Source organism: Camelus ferus, chromosome 13 (assembly GCF_009834535.1).
Source record: "Camelus ferus isolate YT-003-E chromosome 13, BCGSAC_Cfer_1.0, whole genome shotgun sequence".
In the NCBI taxonomy this organism is placed as follows: domain Eukaryota; kingdom Metazoa; phylum Chordata; class Mammalia; order Artiodactyla; family Camelidae; genus Camelus; species Camelus ferus.
The window spans coordinates 32,700,843-32,720,271 of NC_045708.1; the positions used below are offsets into that span (position 1 = coordinate 32,700,843).

Here is a 19,429-nt window from a genome sequence, read left to right on the forward strand (position 1 = left end):
ATCAACAAATGAATGGATAAGTAAAATACTGTATATAGATATAGATATAGATATAGATATAGATATAGATATATACTTACAATGGAATATTGGTCAGGCTTTAAAAAGAAGGAAATCCTATCACATGTTACAACACAGATGAACCTTTAGGGCATTATGCTAAGTGAAATAAGCCAGTCACAAAAAGACAAATATTATGTGATTCCACTTTTCTGAGGTACTTAGAGTAGTCAAAATCATAGAAAAGGAAAATAGAATAGTGGTTACCAGGGGCTGGAGGGGGAAATGAGGAATTGTTTCTTAGGTGTAAAGTTTCAACTGTGCAAGATGAAAAAGAGCTAGAGATCTGTTGCACCACAATGTAAGCATATTTAATACTAACTATTGAACTGTACACTTAAAAAATGCTAAAATTGTTAAAAAATAGATCTGTGTTTTAAAAGGACCACTCTGGCTGGCAACATGGATAATACGGATTTAAGGTGAGGAACAAGACTGATAGGGAGACTAATTTAGATGGTTGTGGCACGAGATGATGATGGCACACATTGTAACTGACTATACTTCAAATATATATACACACACATATAAAAAAGAGAGAGATGATGATGGCAGAAAGAAGTGGAGTAAGACGAATGGATTCAAGATAATAAGGAGGGAAAATGGTCAGGACATGGTGATTGATAAAATGTAGAAAATAGGAGAGGTCAGGAATGAAGGAAAAGAAAAGCTAAGTACTATTCTAATACTTTTACAAGTTATTGATTACTTTAACAAACATTTATTAACCAGCCACTTGTGCCAAGTACTACGGAAGGCTTTAGACAATTGTTCTGCCACCTTCACAGAACAGCTTCTTCTTTTTGAAGTTCACTTAAACTGGTCCTTGACACAAAGTGTCTGCTTAAAAATTGCTGAGTAGAAAACAGACACAAGCAATTACTTTGTGAAGGTGAAATGTGCTAAAATGAGTATGTTGAGGAAAGAAATGCTTATGATCCACTTTGGAAATTACTGATCTAAGAGTTTACTATCTAAGCACGCAGTGGTGACCATGATAACAAGAAGAACATAAAGAGCAGTAAACACAAAAAGTACAGATAGTGATTAGGTATGAGATGTAGGAATGCTGAAATGCCCTTCAGTAATAGGAATGCGTAAGAAGTATATTGGGAGACCACCCTCCCTCCATTGTTCTACCTGCTACAGGATCCAAAGGAACAGCTCTCAAGAGCTAACACAGATCCAATTCCTATGAATGATACCACTTACCAAGTTAAGAAAAACACACTTGTCAAAACTTCTGGTAGAAACAGGTTTAACCTAAACTCACAAAGAGCTCTATGAATTCAAATGCCACACTAGTTTCACAGTCATGGAGAGGATTAGGAGAAAGATTAGCTAGAAATCTCCTAAAGCATTTTCTAAATCCTTCTGCTGTTGTATCACTAACAACATTGTGAAAAGATTCATCAAATGACCTTGAAAGAGGCAATGCCTTTGTGGCAACCTTTTAACCGCTGGAAGCTCAAGTGCTAGAAAGGAGTTTTCATTCCATCCATTTATCCATTCACCCAACTAACATTAATTGCATGCTTTTATGTGCCAGTTACTGAAGATTCAGCAGGGAACAAAACAGTCAGCACTAAGGAGCTTAAAGTCTAGTAAATAGGATTATAGTCAGGTAGAACTTGACTCAACCCCAGCTCTACTATTTAGCTAAGAGATCTTAGATAAATTAATTTCTTTCTGAGCCTCAGATTCCTCATCTGTAAAATGGAAAAAATATCACCTCTTTCATGGGGTCGCATGCTAATTTATTTTAAAGTATAAATATGTGTGTATATATATGTGTATAAATTCACATTATATATATACAGAGAGAGAGAGAGAGAAGCTTAGCAGACTCTGGCACATTGAAATAAAAATGATTTAATTAGTGGTTTTCATTATTGTTATTTGGGAAGTAATACAGCAGTTGAAAAAAATGCCTCCTTCCAAATCAACAAAATATTTTCTAGTGAAAAGGTTAATAAACAGAATTTGCACAAGGAAGGCATCATTCAGAGTACTCCTTGGAATCCCAATGCTCTGTGAAGTTATTTCCACTTGGATGTTCAATAAATATCTCAAATTTAACCTGTTCAAAACTGACCTCTTGATCATCTCCCATCTTGTACCTCCTGTAGCCTTCCTCATCTCCATCAACAGCAATTCTATCCTTCAGACGTTCAGGCCAAAAACCTCAGTTATCTTTGACTTCTTTCACCTTCTCATACCCCTCGCCCAATCCATCAGGAGAGCTTGTTTTCTCTACTTTAAAACTAGATCCAGAATCACTAGGTCCACCGCTACCACTCTGGTCCAAGTTACCATCCTCTCTCCCCATTTTTGCATAGCCTCTATTTATTGCACAGACTCTGTTGCAACAGTCTCTTAACTAGTCTTCCTGCTTTCACCCTTGCCTCCTTTTCAGTCTATTCACCACACAGTAGTCAGGGTGATCCTGTTAAAAGATAAGTCACATCATGTCATAACTCTACTCAAAAACCTCCAAAGACTTCTCAATTCATCCTGAGTAAAAGCTGAAGCTCTTACAATGGTCTATAAGACACTATGTGATCTGGCCCATGTTTCCTCTCTGACCTCCATCTACTTCTATTCTTTTTATTCTCTCTGCTGCAGCCACATACCCTCTTTGGAATTCTTCAACCACACCAGGCCCAGGCATTTCTGCCTCCATGTCTTTGCGCTTGCTCTTCCCACTGCCTAGAACACTCTTTCCCCAGATATTCACACAGCTAGTTCTATTACCTGCTTGATTTTTGCCTCTTCTGTGATACCTTCGCTATCCACATATTCAAAATTGCAAATCCCACAGCACTTGACAACATGTCTATTACAATTTGTTTTCTTGTTTAGTCTAACTTCTCTGTCTGATAACAATGGAAATTCCATGAGGGCAGAGATTATTGTTTGTTCATTATTATATTCCCAGTACCTGGAATAGTGCTGGACACATAATGGGAGCCCAGTAAATACCTTTTTGAATGAATAAATGAGCTAGAGGCAAGCTAGCAAGTCAGGGGGAAACTGTTTTAAGAATAAAGTAAACTGAATGAACTCTTCTATTATTTGTGGGGTAGACTTCCAGCTTCAAATTCTTGTTTCTCAAATGTCATAGGGAGTTACTAAAAATAAGGGCAGAAAATATATACCACAATTTATTTAGAGATTTTTTATTACTAAATGACCAAACCAAAAAATTAAATAAAAGCTACCTTTTTCAAAAGTAAAGGTGTCAACATGTATTAACAGGAATGTTTTTAGCTACTTTTACAAGTATGAGTGAAATAAACAAGCTTCTAATTGTGACAGGACTTGAGATGTAACATTACACACCATTTTTGACTTCTGGCTCTTTCCACTGGAGTTAATTCAGCTTTCTTACATACACTATGGGCCCAGCCACACAGAGTATTACTATAGGCCCTATTTAAGAGACTGAGCTACACTAGAGAACCTGGAATTTGAGGTGACTTAGAAAGTGGGAAGGAGAAGAGAGAGAAGGGCATTCCAAGTCCTGGAAGGCACACCCAAGGCCAGTATGTATAGAAGACAGCAAACAGACCTACCTAACTAAAGGGAGCAATTCATATTCTGAAATCCAATTAGAGAGAGTCTATAATCTTAAACAGAAGTTTTTAAACAGAAGCATCACATTATCAAAGTATGCTTAATGAAGATTATTTATGGAGTGGCATATCAAATTGAAACAAAGGAGGACTAGGGACAGGAAAAGTAGCCACATGCTTGAAAGACAGGATGTGGCTGCACTGCCAAAGTTAACCCAAGGCAGGCACCAGACAACTTTGCATCTGGCTCAAGGCAAATAAGGCCAGGAGAACTCTCAGTACCGGGTCACACAAACACACACACACACACACACACACACAAATACAAGAAAAGCAGCAGCAGGCAAAACTAATGGCACTATCACAGCACACCAAGAAATTGGAATCAGGGTCTGGCTGCTCATTTTTATAAATAATGCATGAGTTTGGTCACTGAACCCACAGAGTTTCCTTTCATTGTAAGCTCTCTGGTTATATAAGGCTTCTTAAAAGTCTGACAAAAACCGACTCAGAAACAACACATATCAACCCACACAAACAAGGAATTTCCAAAGTAATTATTCTTTAATAAAGAAGTCATAGAGTTGGGGTGGGGGTGTGGAAATGGTCAGAAGAGGGTGAGGGCTACGTAAATTTTAAAATTCTCTTCAGCCACCTGCAGGGCCGACCATTCCCTCATGAGCGAAGAGCATTTCTTTCAGTACCAGATATCTGCCTGACTGAGGTGACTCTGCTGTAAAGAAGCCAAGCAACTGCTCTGTTTATAGCTAAGTGGTTCTCGCTGCCACAGTGGGGAAAAGAATAGTTTCTCCATGGCACAAAAGGCAAGAAAGACCCCAAATGTCCTACCCACCAAGCCATTCTTTTGTTGACTCTTGATCAGAGAGTACTGTCACTTGAGGCCCCTGCCCCACGACCTTATATCCTACTCATTCACCAAATTCCCAGTCTTCTAGGCACTAAGAGGTTCTGCACAAAGAGGTTCCCCAAACTGTTTGATTATGAGGACATTTCCCTCTTTGTGCCCTTCTCAACAAACTTTTTTTAAAAAGCATATGAGATGACGCATACTTTGTCTGGAAGCACATCTCTCTTCTCTCTTTCTTTGACACCACCTGCCCCAGCCCACCCCAGTCTCCTCTGTCTTGGATAGGGAAGAGAAAACATATAGCATGTAACTTGGTGGCAGCTACTTTTTGATTATGAATGACAATCAACCTTGGGATGAAGTTGACAATGTAAACACAGAACAAAGAGATGGAAAGAGATGGGCTCTCTGGATAACATCTATTCAAACCAACCCCTAACCTAATAAACAGCTGGATTTCCAGTTTATATGAGTCCTTTTGTTGCTTAAGGCCATTTAACTATTTTCTGTTACTTGCATCCAAATCCCTTCTAATATATCCAATAACCAGAAAACAGCTTTTGTAAATAACCCAAAATATATAAAGTTAGTCAGAAACAAATTCTACAAGTGCTACACATGCTACACATACAAGAACCTGCACTCAGCACTATGAGGTATACATAATCGAATCAGGACAGCATGTTGTAATTGAAAGAGTATAGCTTTTGGGGGAGGGTACAGCTCAGCATGAGCTTAGCATGCTTGAGGTCCTGGGTTTAAGCCCCAGCACCTCCATTAAAAAATAAATAAACAAACCTAATTACGTCCCCCTCTAAAAATAATTAAAAACAAAGAAAAGAAAAGAAAAGAAAAGAAAAGAAAAGAAAAGAAAAGAAAAGAAAAGAGTATAGCTTTGATGTCAGATGAACGTGGATCCAAAGCCTACTTTGGGGAAGTCACTTAATTTCTCCAGGCCTTAGTTTTCTCATTTATAAAATGGAGCAAATAGGACTACAGAATTGTGAGAATTGTAACATATAAAGCACCAAGCATAGCACTTAGCCCACAGTGGGTGTTTGATACCTGGTAGTTATAATTTTTAAAATGAGAGAAAGTCTCTACCCTCAAGTAGAGGAGAAAAGACAAATAACTATGATGTGCTGATTGGTATAATTATATGGTTTGGGAAATTGCAATGAAGGTTCCAATTCTTCACCCCTTACTGAATGAATGCCCTTTGACATGTAACTTTGCAGTATGCTCCCAGTATAGAATCAGGCATGTGACTTGCTTTGTCCAATGGGATGTTGGCCACACAAACTTGAACATAGGCAGAATAATGAAAAGCACTTTCACAAATGCGCTGGCATACTTTCGCTAGTCTGGTATCATCTTAGAAAGGACATGCCTAGGTTAGCCCACTGGTCCCAGAAAAGGATGAGAAACAGCTGGAGCAAAGTGCCCCAGCAAAGCCCAGCCTACAGCAGACTACCAGCTGACCTGCAAATGCATGAGTGAGCACAAGTGAGATCAGCAGAACTGCCCAACTGGGCCTAGCTCAGCTTAGCTGAACCAGCAGAGGTATGAAAAATGTTTATTGTTGTATGGTTTTGTGGTTGGATAATACATAGCAATAACCCAACTGACCATAGGGTTATATTTTCTGTCTTTAAAAACCAAAGACTTCCACTTCCTTGATACTCATGACTAAATGAAAGACAAGGTCAGGTTTTCTGAGTCAAAGACATATTAATGAAAAAATAGAGACATACTTATGGAGCATTCCTGTTCAACACAATATGGATTCTTAATTCAACTCATTAAACTTGAAAGATTCTGCCTGATCTTTTATCAAACTGCTTTCTCTTTAACAAATATTCATTTGCTTAAAAACTTAGAAGTCTGTTCCTTACCACAGGTAGTTAAAAAAACACATCTAAACAACAAGGTCCTACTATACAGCACAGTGAACTATGTTCAGTAAGTTGCAATAATCTAGAATGAAAAAGAATGTATATAACTGAATCACTATGCAGTACACCAGAAACTAACACAACATTGCAAATCAACTATACTTCAATTAAAGAAAAACCACACCTAAGTAATTGTTCCAAGTTCAATTAATGTCTACAATTACAGTGAAGACTTGTGGAAATGGCTGAAGCCCAGAAAAGTCTAGACCACTACTGCATAGGAGAAAAATTCTTCCTGATAATATCAATACTTTACAGGTATAAATAAGAGCTATGATTGACTATTGCAATTACTGATAAACTGTTTTAAGGTAAGTAAGAACTACGGTGGAGGGCAGGCATTCCACCAGTCAAGAAATATTTACTAAAAATCACCCAAGTTTCAAGCAGTGTGCTTGATGTTATTAGTAATTTATTTCTATGACCTTTAGTGAAACTAATAGCTGTGCTGTCAAGTGAAATTATAAGGCAGTCTCCAGATATCTATGCCATGATGGCCTTTGCTGATCCCCTTCTGAAAACAAGCAAGAACATTTAGATATTTGGGCCTCTCAACCATCAGCCTATTAACATCATAGTAAAGATTATTAATATCATAAGCTATATCAATATCTCATTAATGAGACTGGAAATATACTCACAAAGCCCTTACTGTATGTTGTATATGGCTATAAACAAATAAGCAACAGAAAATGTTATTTAAGTGCAACATGGCCAAGAGAATGCTGCATTACGATCATTCATTTCTGCCATTTCTACTACACCCACTTCTAAATTTTTTTTTTAACCCACTTCTAAATTTGAGACATGGTTACAGATTTTCAAGTATGTTCTTCTTTGTCAGCAAAACCAACTGAACTTCCAATGAACTTGCATTTCAGAAAACAATGATATAAACAGGGAATGCAACAAATACTTTTACAAGCGTTTATTGGTTTATTAGTGTCAGAGCTCTGGTGGATAGAAGGCTGGCGAGGAGAGAATTTTGTCTTTGAAGAATTTATAGACTCAGTTCTAAGAAAAGAAATACACAGAAAATGTTTCTTGATCCAGGATGCTGGTTACGGGTGTGTTCATTTGTGAAAACCTAGTGAGGTGTACACTTTTCATATCTGTGCTTCTCTGCTATGTCATACTTTGTAAAAGTTTTTTAAAAATTTAATGACAGTAACAGCAGTACAGAACTAACTACCAAATGAAAAATATTGACAATTCAAGGAGTTCAGGAGGGACTAGTCACTGTTAATAAAAGCTGTAACAATTAAAATGTATTAAGCAATTACTATATGCCACGCACTGTGTTAAACAAGCATTTTACATTTTATCCTCACAATATCACTGTAAAGTCATCATCTTATCAACAGCATTTGCCACAATTACATAATTATTCCTTCCGCCTTGAAACCCCTTCCTTTCTATTCCAGGCCAACACACTTCTGGTTTTCTTCCTATCTCACTAGCCATTCCTTTTCAACCTGCCCTTCCCCCAAGACTCCCATTTTTTTTTTTTAAGGTTTTTAAAAAATGTTTTATTTATTTATCGTCATATTATTTAATTATTTTATTTTGGAAGGGTTGGGGGAGATAACCAAGTTTATTTATTTTTAAAGGCGATACTGGGGATTGAACCCAGGACCTCATGCATGCTAAGAACAAGCTCCACTACTTAAGCTACACTCTCCCCTCCCCCAGACTTTTAAAACTGAAATACTTTAGGGCTTAGCTATAGTCCTCTTCTCTATCTAGACTTCCCAGGATAGGTACTGTTGTTGTTGTGGTTGTGGTTGTTATTGTTGCTACTATTATTATTCCCGTTTTACAAATGAAAACATTGCTGATAGAAAGATTCAAACCTAGGCAATCAATACTTCAGAACCCATGCTCTTAACCACCTCACTAACCCACTTTCTTTGGCCTTCCATGTAAGAAGCACGACATAGCTACATACATTCCACATTCTGGTACCCTCAGTAATTGAGAAAAAAGGCACACAGGTCCCTCCTTGATAAGATATTAAGGACTAATACCAGCTACCAAGCCAACAGGAAACCAATGCTCTTGCAAATTCTGTTGAACAATTTTCCTTCCTAAATTTGTTCACTTTGTATTTTGGTACTTACTTCTCAAGGAGAAAAGTGAAAACATTCTAGAGCATAGATTCTCAAATCTAGATGCTCATTAGAATAATCTGAGGAGCTTTTAAGAATACATACGTGCCCTACAAAGAACTACTAGACCTAGAATATTCCAGGGATCTGTTTCTAAGAAGCACCCAAGCAAATTCTGAAGCTGGTAACCCAGTACCTGAATTTGGGAAGCCTTAGTTCTAGAGAGGATTATCTGGTCCTCAGAGGCTGAGTAATGACTAACACCTATTTACCCACCTAGAAGAGGCTAAAAATGTAATGAGAAGAGATATAAACTGACTCCAAGGAGTAGATTTCTCCAATCAGGAAACTGGAGCAGCAACAGTGGAATTTTAGATCAGGATACCACACACTTCTGGGTAGTCTGGAAATCTGTGGAATTTTAGATCAGGATACCACACACTTCTGGGTAGTCTGGGAATTTGTTGCCATGATAAAGTCTGCAGTCAAGTGATGCCATCCTTTAGCTTAGCAGGGGGTCATCCAAGTAGCAAGAACCAATATATATTTGAGCACTCATTCCCAGAGTACTCACCAAGTGTTATTAGGGAATCCAAGACTATTAAGAGATATGGCCTTCGTCTCCAGGCTACAGAAGAAAGTATCGTTAACAGTGCCACTTTTGCATAAACATACATGCACACATAATTTGCGTACATATGTGAGGAAGAATTACATAAATCCTAAAACTAAGGCAAAGAAGTTACTTCAACACACTTATTGAAGTCTCACCTCTGTAAGTGCATGCAATTGTCCTTGATGTACACATACACCCATGAACCTACAAAACAAACAAAAAAAAGTTTTTTTTAAACAAGTGAAAAGGACATGAACATAACTAGTGTAGTTGCCCATGCATTAGAAACAATCCAATACTTGTGAAGTCTACTGGGTTCCTGTATAACACTGTAGCCTCTCAAACTTTGATACCACTTTTGTAAATTTCTAAGTTTATCATGAAACATCTGGTTGTGGCAAGACTTTGTGGTAAAAAGCAATGGTGGAAGAGGGAGAGCAGCAAGCCTGATAAGCAAACAGCAGGGTATAATGGAACAAGCACCAAACTGGAAGCAAAGAAACTTAATGCTGGATTTAGCTCTGCCATTATCTGACTACATGCTCACAAAAAGGTCATTAATCCTATGGGACTCAGTTTCCTCATCTAGAAAGTACGTGGGCTGGACCACCCAATCTGAAGGTCTGTAATTTACAAACAACAAACTGAGGTTGGGAGCACCCACATTTGCTGGATGACAAACGGCTAACTTCCCTAACAAAAAAAGAACTATTCTAAATATGTAATTTAAAAAAGAACTGAATAGGAAAATAAGCAAAAGGTATGAATAGAATTCACAGAAAAATAAGTAAAAGGGCTAATAATATCAAAATGTGCTCTAATTCCCTCATAATTAGGGAAGTGTATACTAAAACAAGGAGATCTTACTTTTTAAATCTATCAGTAAACAAACATTAAGAATGATAATGCCAAATGTTGTCCAAAAGGTAAGGAAATTAGGAACAGGAAACACTGCTGAGTTCTTGGCACAACATTTTCAAAGGATAATTAATTGATCATATCTAGCAAAAAATTTAATTGCCTCAATAATTACACTTCTAGGAATTTATCTTATAAATATACTCAGTTTGGGTGAGCAACTTCATGTAAATAGACATCTATTTCACCAGTGTATGTCAATCTAAATACCCACCAATAAAAGACTGGTTAAATATTGTATGATCCATAGGTTGGAATACTATATAGCTATTAAAAAGAATCTTTATGTACTGATATGGGAAGATACCTAAACTATACTGTTAAATGAAAACATCAAGCTATAAAATCCTGTAAAAAAAAGCTGTAAAAAAATTGTGTATATTAATAGAAAATGTCTAGAAGTATTAGTAATAAATGGTACTGAGAGGGTAAAGGGTGGTTTTTATTTTTTAGGGCACTTTTTTTTGAAGGTTTTATTTTTTCACACTTATACTTGAAGTTTTTTCAACCAACAGGCTATATTTATATATATAAAATTTTTTTAAATAAAATAAATTGTTATGACTGACAATGACCACAAAGTGAGAGAAGATAAATGACGTAAAGCCAGTGGCACTCAGGGCTTGGGGTGTCAAGAAGGAAACTTCATGAACAATACCAGGGGGAGGAGGGCATAGCTCAATGGTAGAGTACGCACTTAGCATGCACAAGGTCCTGGGTTCAATCACCAGTACTTCCATTTTAAATAAATAAATAAATAAGCCTAATTACACCCCCCCCCCAAAAAAAACAATCCCCACAAGCTTCAAGTAATTCTAGTTTAGAAGGGCAAGGGAAAAGGAAGAGACTGACTACAAGTGAGAATGAAGGCAGAGCAGTGACAGAGCTGGAAAGGACCATAAAGTTCCATGAAGGCAGAGTCTGGGTCACAGTCTTCCCTGTGCTCACAGCACCTAACAGTGCCTCGAAAAGAATATGCTCACTCAGTAAATAATTGTTGAACTTAAGCAACTGAGTGAGGTTAGCTTCAGTGTCACAGCCGAGCTTTAAAGACATACTGCTTCAATCAAAATTACTAATGTGAAAATTTCAGAGTTTCTCCAAGAAGTGATTTCTGGACTACAGGTTTTCTCTAAGTACATCCAGAGACATGGTGGGGACTGCAGAAAAGAAAGAACCCAAGGGAATATCTAGGTAATACTGAAAATAGGATGCAGGCTCCAGTGACTAGCTGAAACTTACTTTGGGCTTAGGAATAAACAGGAAGCAAAATAGAGTAGTTAAAAGAGCTCTGCAACATGGCTGACCTAGAGATTATCATAATAAGGGAAGTAAATCAGAGAGAAAAAGACAAACATCGTATGATATCACTTACATGTGCAATTTTAAAAAATGATACAAATGAATTTATTTACAAAACAGAGACTCACAGACACAGAAAAGAAATTTATGGGACAAATTAGGCTTGGAATTAGCATATACATATTACTATATATAAAAATAAATAAACAACAAAGTCCTGTAAAGCACAGGGAACTACATTCAATATCTTGTAATAATCTATAATGAAAAAGAATATATATATATATATATATATATATATATATATATATATATATATATATATATATAAAACTGAATCACTATGCTGTATACCAGAAACTAACACAACATTGTAAATCAACTACACTTCAATAAAAAATTATGTTAAATAAAAAAATTTTTAAAGAGCTCTGAAGTTAGAGAGTGTGGGTTCAAATACCACCTCCACTCTTTACTGGGCAAGCATTAGTTTCCTTCTCAGTAAAATAGGATAATAGTATCCGTAACATAAGGTCATTGGAAAGACTGAATGAAATAATGAATATAAAGTTCACAGCACAGTTACTAGTATACAGTAAGAGTTTTTTAAAAAATAAGCAATTTTCATAATTATAACTTAGAAGTGGGCCAGGTAAGAATCTAATTTGGTCACAGGTGCCTGGGCAGAAGCTGGTGTCTATGTATGCCTACTCTCCCTACCATTCCCCAACTGTTCTCTCTACCTCCACTCCCTGCTTTGTGAAAGTGGGACATTTAACCCATTCATCTGTCAGTTTCTTTGCTATGAAATTCACTACCTAATATGGAAGACAGTGAGGGGAGGGATGTGGGATAGGTAAGTTTAATGAATAATGAGCATAAGTAACACAGGGTGCTGAAAGACAATCTGGAATGCTGGATGTTTCTGGCCAGCATGGCACAGCGTCTATAAGCTATGCAGACAGAGCATCTGAGAGTTTCAGTTAGTATCAGAAACTAGTTTGGTAAGAGAGGAAGCTATACTAGAGCAGAAGAATTCTGGGCAAGATAAATGAGAAAACAGTCGATCTGAGGGAGCTGCCGTTGTAGAGGTATCTTTAAAAAAAAGTGTCACTCTTCTCTAAGTGTTTGTACAACTCCCCAGTCACTGGAATTATGAGAATCAGTATGTCGTTCATTTATTAAACAACTATATTGAGTGGCCACTATGTGTAAGGCATTAGGGACAGGAGAATGAATAAAACAAAGTCCCTGCTTTCCCAGAGCTTTCATTCTAGGAGTGATTTGGTTGGAAAGCAATTGTAATAAAAAGTTAAGTGGGTATTTTGCAGAATGTGGTTAAATTGTATGCATAAATAGCTGTTTCTAGTGAGTCTCTTCTAGAAAGGATGCTTCTCTGAGATTAAATGGTATTCCTACCAAAGGATAATTCTATTCTCATCCCCACCATAACAAAAAAGTAAAGTAAAATACAGTAAGCTACATTTCTTCCTTCATTACAGCTTTCTAAACTACAATGGGCATTAGCAGGGGTTAATAACTGCAGCTTACTACTTTTTTTTAAATAAAGTTTTATTGGAACACAGCCATGGTATTGTCTATAGCTTCTTTTGTGCTACAACAGCAGAGGTGAATAGTTGTGACAGAGACTGTATGACTTGTGAAGACTAAAATATTTACTATTAGTCCTTTACAGAAAAAATTTGCTGACCCTTGCACTAGAGCATAAAGATCTATCCATATCTACCTAGGGGAACTTAAGCAAGTTACTTAATCTTTATAAATCTCAATTTCCTTATCCAAAAAAATGGACCTGAAAATAACACTAAATAAATAAAGGATTGTTAGGATTAAATGGGATGTTTCAGGTATAGTGTTTAGCAATGTCTAGCCCATGATCAAATAAAGGTTAGTGGTTTTTATTCCATTATTATTAACAATTCTAAATTATATCATCCCTTAGATGGCTATTAGGGTTACCTTTTCAAAACAGAAAATATGTCATTTCCTTCTTTATAAACCTTCAATGGCTCCCTTCTCCTCATAGAATAATGTAAAAATTCCTTACCACAGCATTTAAAACTTTCCATGATCTGTTCCAACTAATCTTTGGAAGCTCACACTTTCTCATGAGCCTTATTCTTCACCCATCTCTCCCTCTCCTCTGGTTCTGTCCTACAAATAAACTTACATTTATCCATCTTAAAAAACATGCATCCCTTGCCCCTCTCCCTAAAACATGATTCTAATTCATTCTTTTCATTTGTTATCAAACTTTGAGGGTAGGTTACTACTGCGATCTACATTTCCTTAACTTTCATTCATTCCTACACTCTTTATAACCTACCTTCTTCCCACATCACTCTTGTAACTTGCCTTACTTTGGAAGATTCAGAGTTTTACTTACCTCTGGCTTTCTAGTACCTAGTATAGTATCTTGCACACAGCAAGCAAGCTCTCAGTAAAGATTTGTTGAAAGATATAAATGATTTTTATGACCTATTAAGTTCAAGCTCCTCCCTGAGTTGGAAGACTTCATTTATGTACTGAAAACTATCCTTTCAGGATCAGCTAACATTTCATCTTCTCAACAATGATCTCCTCAATGATGCCCTCAATTAACATTAATCCTTTCTCTCTCCTCCCACCCCCTAGTACCATTAGAACCCTCCTTTGAAAGAGTGCTTATTAGCATAAGTGAAGTGATCCAGGGTCTGGAGTCAAACTGCTTGAATATGAATCCTGGCTCTGACACTTAACTGATGACCTCTCATGTATTTCAGTTTCTTTACATGTAAAATGGGAACATTAATATTACCTAGCCTATATGGTTATTCTGAAGATAAAATGAGATAACTTGGGCTCCTGGAATACAATAAGCACTAGAAAATTCTTCTTTTCTTTAAAAAAATTTTTTTTCAGGGGGGAGAGAATTTGTTTTGTTTGTTTGTTTGTTTGTTGTTTTTAAAGGAAGTACTGGGGATTGAACTCTACCACTCTACCACTGAGCTATATCCTCCCTACCCCTGCAAATTCTTTTTTTAAACTTTCTAAAGGCTTCTCCAGACTGGACTGTAAGAAAGGTTTTTAAGAGTACAGGTCTCATCTCATTTATTTCTTACATGTAATGCCTGACACACAATGCTTTGCACATAAGATGCTAAACAAACATTTCTTGAATGAAAAACCAATAATCACCAAATTAATTTCACAATGGAAACTCACTTTATAAGAAAGAACATTTAGAAGCAAGTATATGGCTGGGAAGCCAAGCGGTATTTATTTTATTTAATCAAATATTTATATAGAAGCTAGACAATAGGATTCTACTATCAAAACAATGGCACATTTTAAAGTTATGGGTCTCCTAGAAGCTGAAAGTACTTGGTTTCTGCGTGATATATACCCTTGCTTCCCTTCTCCCCAGGCCCAACATCACTATGACTACATCATCCACAGAGATGTCAGAGACACCTTCAGGCAGGCACTGGCTTCATGTGACAGTCCTCCCCACCCACTACTCACATCACCACATCACAGTGGTATCGCACAATTCTACCTCTATGTGAAACTTTTCTGCCAGATCTTCTCAACCTCATTTCCTTTCCACCACCAGCACATTCAAAATGGTGTCACAGAGCTGGCAAGCTGAGACAAGCGTTAGATCTACATTGGAAGAAGAGCTTGAACAGAGCTAATCATTCCAGTTGCTATAAAAAGAATATACTTTAAAAGGGAAGTATTACTCATCCTTAACAGGGAAGTGATACATGCCTACAAAAGCATTTAATATCAACAGTAAGTTTTCACTGAAAATTTTATTGCTACTTTTGTCAAAATCTAAGCCGTGGCTGCAGCCTCAAATATTTTGGGGGATGAGACAGAATCTAAAAAAAATTATATTCTGAATGATTCTTATTCTCCATTTACCACCACCCAAAATCACACTAGCTAGAATTACTTAGCTCAGGAAGAAAGAATTTTTTTTTAATTTTTAGATCTTTTTATTGAAGTGTAGTTCATTTACAATGTTAGTTTCAGGTGTACAGCAAAGCGATTCAGTTATACATATACATACATATATATACATATATTTTCAGATTATTTTCCACTGTAGCTTATAAGAAATTGAATATAGTTCCCTGTGGTATACAGTGGGTCCTTATTGTTTATCTGTTTTATATATAGTAGCATGTATCTGTTAATTCCAAACTCTTAATTTATCCCTCCCCCTACGTTCCACTTTGGTAATCACAGTTTGTTTTCTACGTCTGTGAGTCTATTTCTGGTTTATAAATAAAATTTGTGGCTTTTTTTTTGGTTCCACATATGAGTGATATCATATGATATTTGCCTTTCTCTGTCTAACTTACTTTAGTTAATATGATAATCTCTAGGTCCATCCACGTTGCTGCAAATGGCATTATTTCATTCTTTTTTAAGGCTAAGTAATATTCGTATATACATACCACACCTTCTTTATCCATTCATCTGTTGATAGATATTCAGGTTGCTTCCATGTCTTGGCTATTGTAATTAGTGCTGCTGTGAACATTGGGGTGCATGTGTCTTTTTGAATTTAGCTTGCTCCAGCTAAATGCCAGGGGTGGGATTGTTGAATCATATGGTAAATCTATTTTTAGTTTTTTAAGAGACCTCCATACTGTCCTCCATAGTGGCTGTACCAATTTACATTCCCACCAACAGTGTAGGAGGGTTCCTTTTTCTCCACACCCTCTCCAGCATTTATTATTTGTAGACTTTTTAATGATGGTCATTCTGACTGGTGTGAGGTATTGCCTCATTGTAGTTTAGATTTGCATTTCTCTAACAATTAGTGATGCTGAGCATCTTTTCATGTGCCTGTTGGCCATCTGGATGTCTTCTTTGGAGAAATGTCTATTTAAGGACTTCTGTCCATTTTTTGATTGGGTTGTTTGTTTTTTTGATATTAAGCTATGTGAGCTGTTTGTATATTTTGGAAATTAAGCCCTTGTCAGTTGTATCATTTGCAAATATTTTCTCCCATTCTGTAGGCTGTCTTTTCATTTCGTTCATGGTTTCCTTTGCTATGCAAAAGCTTTTAAGTTTAATTAGGTGCCATGAGGTGGGGGAAGCTCAGTGGCAGAGTGTGTGCCTAGCATGCATCAAGGTCTCGGGTTCAATCCCCAGTACCTCCACTAAACACAAATAAATAAATAATTAGGTCCCATTTATTTATTTTTGCCTTTATTTCCATTAATCTAGGAGATGGATGAAAAAATATTGCTGCAATTTATGTCAGAGAGTATTCTGACTCTGTTTTCCTTTAGGAGTTTCATAGTATCCAGCCTACATTTAGGTATTTAATCCATTTTGAGTTTATTTTTGTATATAGTGTTAATGTTCTAATTTCATTCTTTTACATGTAGCTGTCCAGTTTTTCCAGCACCACTTATTGAAGAGACTGTCTTCTCTCCATTGTATATTCTTGCCTCCTTTGTTGTAGATTAACTGACCATAAGTGAATGGGTTCATTTCTGGATTGTCTATCCTGTTCCATTGATCTGTGTGTCTGTTTTTGTGCCAGTACCATACTCTTTTAATTACTGAAACTTTGTAGTATAGTCTGAAGTCAGGGAGTGTGATTCCTCTAGCTCTGTTTTACTTTCTCAAGATTGTTTTGGCTATTCAGGATCTTTTGTGTTTCCATACAAATTTTAACATTTTTTTGTTCTAGTTCTGTCATTGGTAACTTAATAAGGATTGCACTGAATCTGCATATTGGCTTGGGTAGTATGGCCTTTTTAACAATAGTGATTCTTCTAATCCAAGAATACGGCATATCTTTCCATCCAGCATATCTTTCCATCCGTTTGTGTTGTCTTCAATTTCTTTCATCAGGGTCTTATAGTGTTCAGAGTACAGGTCCTTTGCCTCCTTGGGTAGCTTTATTCCTAGGTATTTTATTCTTCTTGATGCAATGGTAAGTGGGATTGTTTCCTTAATTTCTTTTTCTGCTATTTTGTTGTTAGTATATAGAAATACAACTGATTTCTGTATATTAAGTTTGTATCCTGCAACTTTACCAAATTCATTGATGAGCTCTAACAGTTTTCTGGTCACCTCTTTAGGATTTTCTATGTATAGTATCATGTTATCTGCAAACAGTGACAGTTTTACTTCTTTTCCAATTTGGATTCCTTTTATTTCTTTTTTTTTTTTTTTCTTCTCTAATTGCTGTGGCTAGGACTTCCAAAACTATGTTGAATTAAAGTGGTGAGAGTGGGCATCCTTGTCTTGTTCTTGATCTTAGAGGAAATACTTTCAGCTTTTCACCACTGAGTATGATGTTAGCTGTGGGTTTGTCATATACGGCCTTTATTATGTTGAGGTATGCTCCCTTTATGCCCACTTTCTGGAGAGTTTCATCATAAATAAGTGTTGAATTTTATCGAAAGATTTTCTGATTTGACACAACATTGCAAAATGATTATAAATCAATAAAAAATGTTAAAAAAAAGATTTTCTGTCTTTGAGATGATCATATGGTTTTTATTCTTCAACTTGTTAATGTCGTGTATCACGTTGATTGATTTGTGGATACTGAAAAATCATTGCACCCCTGGGATAAATCCCACTTGATCATATGGTGTACAATCCTTTTAATGTATTATTGGAGTCAATTTGCTAGTATTTTGTTGAGGATTTTTGCATTTATATTCATTCATAAGTGATATTGGCCTGGAATTTTCTTTTTTCATGATATCTCTGTCTGGTTTTGGTATCAGGGTGATGATGGCTTCATAGAATGAGTTTGGAAGTGCTCCTTCCTTTGAAAATTTTTGAAATAGCTTTAGAAGGATAGGCATTAACTCTTCTTTAAGTGTTTGCTAGAATTCGCCTGTGAAGCTATCTGGTCCTAGACTTTTATTTGTGGGAGTTTCAAAATTACTGATTCAATTTTAGTGCTGGTGATTGGTCTATTCATATTTTCTATTTCTTCCTGGTTCAGTCTCGAGAGATTGTACCTTTGTAATAAATTGTCTGTTTCTTCTAGGTTGTCCATTTTGTTGGCATATAGTTGCCCATAGTAGTCACTTATGATACTTTGTATTTCTGTTCTTTTTCATTTCTGATTTTATTAATTTGGGCCCTCTCCTTTTTTTTTCTTGATGAGTTTGGCTAAGGTTTGTCATTTTGTTTATCTTTTCAAAGAACCAGCTTTTAATTTACCTTTTCTATTGTTTTTTCATTTCTATTTCATTTATTTCTGCTCTAATCTTTATGATTTCTTTTCTTTTACTAACTTTGGGTTTCATTTGTTCTTTCTCCAATTGCTTTAGGTGTAAAGTTAGGTTGTTTATTTGAGATTGCTTTTGTTTCCTGAGATAAGCTTGTATCACTATAAGCTTTCCTCTTAGAACTCCTTTTGCTGCCTCCCAGAGGTTCTGGATTGTTGCATTTTCATTTGTCTCTAAGTATTTTTTGCCTTCTTTGATTTCTTCAGTAATGCATTGGTTGTTTAGTAACATATTATTTAGCCTCCATGTATTTGTGGTTTTTCTAGTTTTTTTTCTTGTAGTTGATTTCTAATCTCACAGCATTGTGGTCAGAAAAAATGCTTGATATGATTTCAGTGTTCTTAAATTTACGAAGGCTTGCTTTGTGGGCCAGCATGCACTCTATCCTGAAGAATGTTCCATGTACACTTGAGAAGAATGTGTATTCTGCTGCTTACAGATGGAATGCACTATAAATATCAGTTAAGTCCATCTGGTCTAATGTGTCATTTAAGATGAGTATTTCCTTATTGATTTTCTGTCTGGATGATCTGTCCATTGATGTAAGTGGGGTGTTAAAGAATGCATGTGCTACTTAATGCATGTGCTTGAAAGTGAGTGATTATTCAACTTTGTTATTTTTAATTTCATTTTATATACATATTCATTTTGTTTTTTAGATCAGTGCTTCCTAAATTTTAATGTGGAAATAGATCACTTAGAAATGATGTAAACTGTAGGCTTTGATTCTATAGGTCAGGGAGA

At 36.2% G+C, this 19,429-nt stretch overlaps 1 protein-coding gene across 2 annotated transcripts in view; it reads right to left on the reverse strand.

Annotated features, from left to right (window-relative positions):
- Positions 1 to 19,429, reverse strand: part of TESK2 (testis associated actin remodelling kinase 2) — a 104,878-nt gene that overhangs the window by 26,145 nt on the left and 59,304 nt on the right. For both annotated transcript variants that reach the window (XM_032494135.1, XM_032494133.1), the window contains exon 4: positions 9,338 to 9,386. In XM_032494135.1, coding sequence (XP_032350026.1) covers positions 9,338 to 9,386 — 49 coding nt within the window. The remainder of the gene's footprint in view (positions 1 to 9,337; positions 9,387 to 19,429) is intronic.